The sequence below is a fragment of the Rhinolophus sinicus genome, linkage group LG05, assembly GCF_036562045.2.
Source record: "Rhinolophus sinicus isolate RSC01 linkage group LG05, ASM3656204v1, whole genome shotgun sequence".
NCBI classification, from domain to species: Eukaryota; Metazoa; Chordata; class Mammalia; order Chiroptera; family Rhinolophidae; genus Rhinolophus; species Rhinolophus sinicus.
This window is the reverse complement of record NC_133755.1, coordinates 77,329,801-77,336,538: the sequence shown is the minus strand read 5'-3', so window position 1 is coordinate 77,336,538 and position 6,738 is coordinate 77,329,801. Positions and strand designations below refer to the sequence as shown.

The 6,738-nt window shown below is 49.1% G+C and overlaps 1 protein-coding gene across 1 annotated transcript; it reads left to right on the top strand.

Moving 5' to 3' along the window:
* The first annotated feature begins 584 nt into the window (after positions 1-584).
* On the top strand, positions 585-6,464 carry IL36B (interleukin 36 beta). The gene is made up of 5 exons (XM_019716501.2): positions 585-696; positions 1,478-1,565; positions 2,559-2,666; positions 5,090-5,229; positions 5,859-6,464. Exons 2-5 carry the CDS (start codon positions 1,550-1,552, stop codon positions 6,084-6,086), a joined length of 492 nt encoding a protein of 163 aa, XP_019572060.1. The 5' UTR covers positions 585-696; positions 1,478-1,549; the 3' UTR covers positions 6,087-6,464.
* The last annotated feature ends 274 nt before the right edge of the window (positions 6,465-6,738 follow it).

Here is a 6,738-nt window from a genome sequence, read left to right as displayed (position 1 = left end):
ATGTTAATTGGACAAAAATAACCTTTTAAATTGTTTAGAAAAAGAAAAAAAAAAGAAAAGGGGGGTTTATTTGGGAAAAGAAAACAAAACCACAACAGCAGTGTGGGAACACACACCTTCTGGCCTGCCATCCACATGCAGAAGAGAACAAAAAAGAACAATCTCTCAAAATGGCTTCCTTACACACACACACACACACACACACACACACACACACACACACACACACAGTCCCCACCCTGCAGGAAGTTATAACCATAAAGTTTAACAGGAAGTCAGGACTAGAGAGTAACAGGAAGCCCAGCTCCAGCCATAGACCTCCCAGCTCCCAGGTCAATTTCCCTAAAGTGCAAGTTTGCTTTCATCAGGAGTCTCTTGTGTCCCAGGGCAGTCCAGAAGGAAGACCGCCCTAAGGAGGCATCTGACCTCGTCTGTATTTCTTCACAATTGATCTGCCCTGGTTTCTCCAGGACCTGACACTGACCACACCTGTGTTGCCTCCAATCACTTGTTGACACCTCACAGGAATCTGTACTACACAGCTTCCTTGACAATGTGGGCACACCCAGAAACAGGAAACAATCTTCCTCTTTCCTTGCTCATTAAAAGGCCCAAAGTCCTGGACAGCTTTCCAGAGCCCTTACATGCAGGTGGAGCCTAATGCTGGCCCAGGGATCAGAACCTCTCTAGACAAAGGTAACTTCCACTTCTTTGACTGCATGGTGTCCAGCCCTGAGGAGCCGCTGGGCCCAGGATCTGGCGTCTAAGGCACAGGGCATAAGAGCAGCTGGGGTTGCTTCACGGTGTGGGTCTGCAGGCTGTCTCACTAGGGATGACCACAGAGTCAGGCCCCAAAGGCCCTGAGGCAGGGAAGGAGGTCAACAACTGGTGCTTGACATGGGGGTCTGTGGTCTCCTCAGGGAACTATCCTGGTGCCGTAAGCAGAAGCCCAGAGACAGATGTCCCCTGGCAGTGAGATACCTAATGGGGCCTATGGATGCCCATGGGCAGAACCCTCAGAAATGCCTTTTTGGGTGGGGAATGGGGGAGGTAAGGTATATGCAGGTTTGCTGCCAGTTATTTCAGGTGCTCAAGCTTGAAGGCAGGGTAACTGGTGGCTTACCAGCTGTGTGGCAGGCTGAATGGAGATGGACACAAATTGTCCCTTCCTCTGTCTAAATGCAGAGGAGGGTGCTGGGGAAGTACCTGGGGAGGGTGCTGCAGAGCCTCCTGCAATCCCAGGTGTGATGGCTAGAGGGCACTTCAAGGTCATCACCTCTTGCCCAGCCAGTACCACCAGAAGCCAGGGAGGAAATGGCATCTCCTGTTTGGGGTTGTCTGGACTTTGGAACATGCTGTCCCATCCTTAGTCTCAAGTGTGCATCTGGCACCTCCCTCAAAAGAATTTTTGCATAAAATTCCCAGAGGTGGGGGGAGCAACGAATAACATATTTTTCTTCCCTCTTTTCTTCACAAGACCCACTGCTGACAACCTCCTTGCCACCATTTGATCTACCTTGTCCTCTTTACAGAGAGCCCTGAAGCCAGCATGGCCACCCCACAAAGTAAGTGATGAGTAACAAAGCAGCTTGGAAATGTCTCCATCCTGCCTCACTAAGGACAATAGGGCACACAGCTCCCTGCCATGTGCTCAGCTACAGATGTATTTGCTAAACTACTCAGATCATGAAGCCTGCACTTGAAAATCTCAGTGTGTTTAGCTCTTGTCTTACTATGTGCATTTAGAATTGTTTCTTTATTTTGATTAAGAGGGTAAAGGAAAAAAACAAACATTTTGATGACCAATTTAAATATTGTTGGGTTTGCTTGTACCCAGAAACTATCAACCAGAAAAGACAGGTCACTGATACCCTAGAAAAAAAGGCAAGTTTTGAAAAATCTCTGAGGACCATGAATGCGTATAAATCCTTTCAGACACTTGTGTCCAGAAACCAGCCTTGCCGTTCCCATTATAGACCTTCTTAGAGCAGTAAACCTACCCCAGGAGTTCAAAAGCTTTATCCGCGGGGGATGCCCGAGACCGCAGATAATACCAAACCCTATATATACTATATTTTTTTCTGTACATAGTCACCTTGTCACTGAAAGGAAGCACTTTATGGCTTCTCTTTGGCATATCCGAATGGCCAGTGTCACTGCTTTTGCACTTTGGGGCCATTATGAAGGGTGACTTGCCCACAAGCACTATGATACTGCTACAGTCCAGCTGATAACCCGAGCAGCTACCAAGTGACTAAGGGGCAAGGAGTGGAGACACTGGGTAAAGGGATGAGTCACATCCCAGGAGGGATGGAACAGGATAGTGCAAGATTTCATCACACTACTTAGAATGGTGTGCAATTTAAAACTTATGACTTCTTTATTTCTGTAACTTTCCATTTAATATTTTCGGATCACAGTTGACCAATGGTAACTGAAGCTGTGGGAAGCAAAACCATGGATTGGGGGGGGTGACCACTGTATTACCAGGATGCAGCCAGAGTCCTGAAGTTTATAATAACCTCATGTATGTTTTGTGCTTGTCTGTCACCTGGCAGAGGTGGAAATTCCAGAATCCCACAGAATTCGTGATTCTCTACAGATGGTGTGGGTCCTGAAGGGAAACGCTTTATTCTCAGTTCCTTTTAGCAGCAATGTCAAACCTGGTGAGTTACAATCAAAGCCAGTGTTGCCTCTGAAAGGGATGCCAGCTCCACTGGGGTTGGGGCTGAGCTTGCACAGGCTTGGCTGTGGCCTCTCCTACTTTTGGGCACCAGCTCAGTGTCCACAGAAAGTACAAGAAAGCTCACAGTAGTTCCCTCCCACAAAGGGAACCCTAGAATTGAGGTGTGAGGGACAGACAGCTGTCATTAACTAAAGGAACCGTCCATTCAATCAGCAGCTGACCATGTCCTTGGAGCTTCTCTCTTAAATTTCAACCTTTGCTACCTACACACTGTCTTGCCTGGGGTCCTCTCTTCTAGTAATAAGAGCATATTCTTTCATCCATCAAAAGTCAATCTATCTCATGTCAATTATGCCTCAATAGAGCTGGGGAAAAGTCAGTCCAACTGAGCCCTCTCCCTTCCTGGGACTTCAGTGTTTGATCCCATTTCTCTGGTCCCTGCATTACCCCACCTTTGTCTGTCCACTTGTTCCTTTCTCTCACTGGCAGACATGCTCTGATGTGACATGTCCAAGCTCAATGCTAAAAAGCTTGTCTCGATGCCCATGATTGATGCCTATTGTCACTGTGTGTTCCTACACACTGACCTGAATACCGTTCTGCGTACCAGCCACAGCCAAGGTCCACAGAGGAGCGGGCCACATTCTCCGCCTCCCATTTGCCCCTCTTTATGCTTGCACGAAACCATTCAGCTTCTGAACTGGTTTTTGGCTACACCCTCAAGCTGAGCTTTCCAAGGTCAGCACACACGCCCTGTGTACTCATATGTGCTTCCTCATGGGCAGTCAGCACGGTTGACAACACTTTCTGTTCTGAACACTCCCCATTTTCTCTCTGTAAGAACATTGTCTGTGGCTCGCTGGTCCTCCCCCGCACCCTCCTTTCTGACTCCACTTTCTCTGTAAAATGCCTCAGTGCTGGGGACCCTCAGAGCTCCGTCTGCAATCACACTATAACCCCCTGAGGGACTACGAGCCAGTTTCCAGGATTGATGCACCACCTCTGTGACCTCTGCCAGCCTGATGTCTCCTCCAAACATTTTAGCCATGTCCCTTTCATGTCCTCTCAGGCACCTCTAATTTTGTCCCAAGTAGGACTGTGGATCTGACTTCTCAGAACTGCTGCTGGACCCACTCTTCCCTGCCCCAGGGACTGGCATTACCGTCACCCTGTGCCTGAGCCAGAAATGCAGGCACAGACTCGATTCCTCCTTCTCCTCAGTCTCCATCCAGGCCATCACAAAGACTGATGAGTCTGTGCAAAGTAGGCCTCATTTCTAAGATGACCTGGACCACAGCCACCATGTCCTCACTGACACCCCCATTTGTGCAGCCTTCCGTCGTCCGCAGGCAGAGTATCACAAGTGACCTTAATGTGTTAATGAGTGTCATTCCCATGTGCTGGTGAATTGGGGGTAGGAGATGGTCTCAGGCTCGCCAGTCTTTGCAGCCTTGAACTTAACATGCTCTTTCCCACCTCGGCCTTTACCTCTAACACTCTCCCCCTAACCCGCTCCAGTCCCCTGCTCCCATCTCCTCATTTATTAGCTTCCTCTTAGCTTTAAGACTCTGGGTGGACTTCACCTGAACAGAAAGGTCTTTCTGGATTTTTCTACCTAAATTTGGTCTCTGTCCCACTGTCCCAGGCTCTGATCACTTCCCCCAAAGAAGGCGTTGTAATTGACTGTGGCTCTGCTGTTTCTCTGCTTACTTCTTTCTCCTCATTTTCTGTGGGGCACTGACAGCATCTCCCATGTCCTCAGCTGACCATCCACGCCTACACAGAGCCTCATCCTCAATGCGGGGTGTATGAGTTCCCTGCTGCCCACCCCGCCTGGGTTCCTGGGCTCACTTAGTGGGAATTAACTTCAGCTGATGGCGACAGACAGCTGCGTAACTGGAACTGCCACAGGATAAAGTTTTGTTCTTTCTCATGTGAAGGAAGCCTGAGAGTGGACTGAGGGCAGTGTGCTGCGGCCCTGATGCCTTAGCAACCCCGAGGTCACCTCAACCCCAGCCCGGTGTCCAGCAGGAAGACATGGGCACAGGGATGGTCCTTCCAGCTGAGTCAGCTCCCCTTGAAGGAGCTCCTTAGAAATCCCACCCAGTACTTCCACAGACAGCCCATCGGCTACAACTTAAGCATGAGGTCAAAATTAGCTGTAAGTGTAGTGGGCAATTCTGTTTTTATTTTTGGGAAGCAATGTGCCCTGGTGACATCTGGCTTCTACACTAGGAGGGAAAGGAGAATGGGTGTCAGCTCATGACACAGGGTTTGTGCTCCATGGCTCACTGGGGAGCCTGGCTGGTCAGCACCCCGGTGGGAGGAGCAGCCATGTGTCAGGCAGGACTGGCAGGTGTCCCGTTGCTTGGAGCAGAACACCTGTTCTTGTCTCTGTTCCAGTCACTATTTGCTCAGTACCGTGCACAGACACAGAGTCCCACGATGAACAAAAGGGCAGCCTGATATACCTGGGACTCAAGGGTGTCGACCTCTGCCTCTTCTGTGCGGAAATTCAGGGCCATCCGACTTTGCAGCTTAAGGTGAGTGGTTGTGCAGCTAAGGAGAGAAGTGCTGGGACATGGACATTTTATTTCATTGGGTATACTACCGAATGAAAGTAACATTTGTGCAATCCTAGATTATTCAGTGTAAGGAAGGAGACCTGACTTGGATGACCCCCAGATCAACACCTTTGCAGTGGGTGTTAACACTTATTGTAATGTCACGGCATGCAATCCTCGTCCCCAAAACTCCTCCAAGATGGGGTGCTCCCATGTAAGCAGAGGAGACAAGGGGAGACTTAATCTGGGTCCCTGCCTTGACAGCAGCTTTTGTCATCATGAAGCCCATCCTTCTGCTGTGACAGAAGCTGCAAAGGACAAGCCCACCGGCCTGAGCTGCAGACATGCACAGCAGGGGCTCCAGTGAGGCAGTGAACCCCTCTGTTCTCAGGGCATCAAGTGTCCCCTGGAAGGATCAGAACCCCCTGGTATCATGGGATTCTGGGGGGTGGCAAGCTGTTGGGAACCAGAGGGAGGCTGTTCTGACACCTTCGTCCTCCTGCCCTCTGCCTGGCCCTTGCCTGGAGAGAGTGGTCACTTGAGGGCTGAGTTAGCTTAGCACCCTCCTTTCAATAACCTGCTGCAACAGGCCTCTCTCCTGCTCCTAGGAGAAGAAGATCATAGACCTGCATGAGGAAAAGAGTGCACAAAAGCCCTTTCTGTTTCTACGAGGCATCGAGGGCTCCACTTCCACCTTCCAGTCAGTGGCCTACCCTGGCTGGTTCATAGCCACTTCCTCCACGGTGGGACAGCCTGTCATCCTCACCAACGAGAGGGGCAAAACCTACAACACCAATTTCTATTTCAGCCCTGAGGAGTTAATCAGGCCCAGGTAGTGGGTGCTGGTTCCAGGAAAAGTGTCAAGCAGCCAGAGAACCTTCTGTCTGAAAACAGTAGGTCATCTTGAGACCACACAGCCCTAGTGCCCGTCCGCCGCCCATCTTGTGCTTACTGCCCTAACCACCTCCTCGAGATGTGCACTTGTGCGCCATGCTCCCCCCTTGAATGTTGTCCCCATGTGAAACTTGAGAGTCATTTTTTATTCTTTCCTGGTCTTGTCCCACCATCCACGTACCTGCCAAGTCCAGTGACGTCAGGATCCCAAGTGCTGCTCCCTTGTACGTACCCTTTTGTCCTATTCCTCTTGCCAACCCACCGCCTAGAGATATGAATGCCAAACATTTGTTCATGCAGCCCTTTCAATAAAAATGTTATTTATTAATTCTAAGCATGTGCATTATAAATATTGTAATATGTGTCCCAGAGATAAGTGTGAGGAATCAGAGGAATGTGAAATTAAAATTCCACGTCAGTAATCCTGACAGATTTTTAAATCATTCGTTAATCATTTTACCCATAATATATTCTTTGCTTAAGCTTGTTAACAATAGTGAAAGCAAATCAATTCTTATTTCAAAGAATCACTTATATCAGTTTGGATATTTTTTCTGGCAACTTCTCAGAACTTTTGTATTGTCCTTATTTCTA

What these genes read in the sequence shown, in the direction of transcription:
- IL36B (XM_019716501.2), top strand. An exon ending in TAGCAGCAATGTCAAACCTG is followed by an intron (nt 2,667 to 5,089) that starts GTGAGTTACAAT and finishes TCTCTGTTCCAG; the next exon opens with TCACTATTTGCTCAGTACCG. An exon ending in ATCCGACTTTGCAGCTTAAG is followed by an intron (nt 5,230 to 5,858) that starts GTGAGTGGTTGT and finishes TCCTGCTCCTAG; the next exon opens with GAGAAGAAGATCATAGACCT.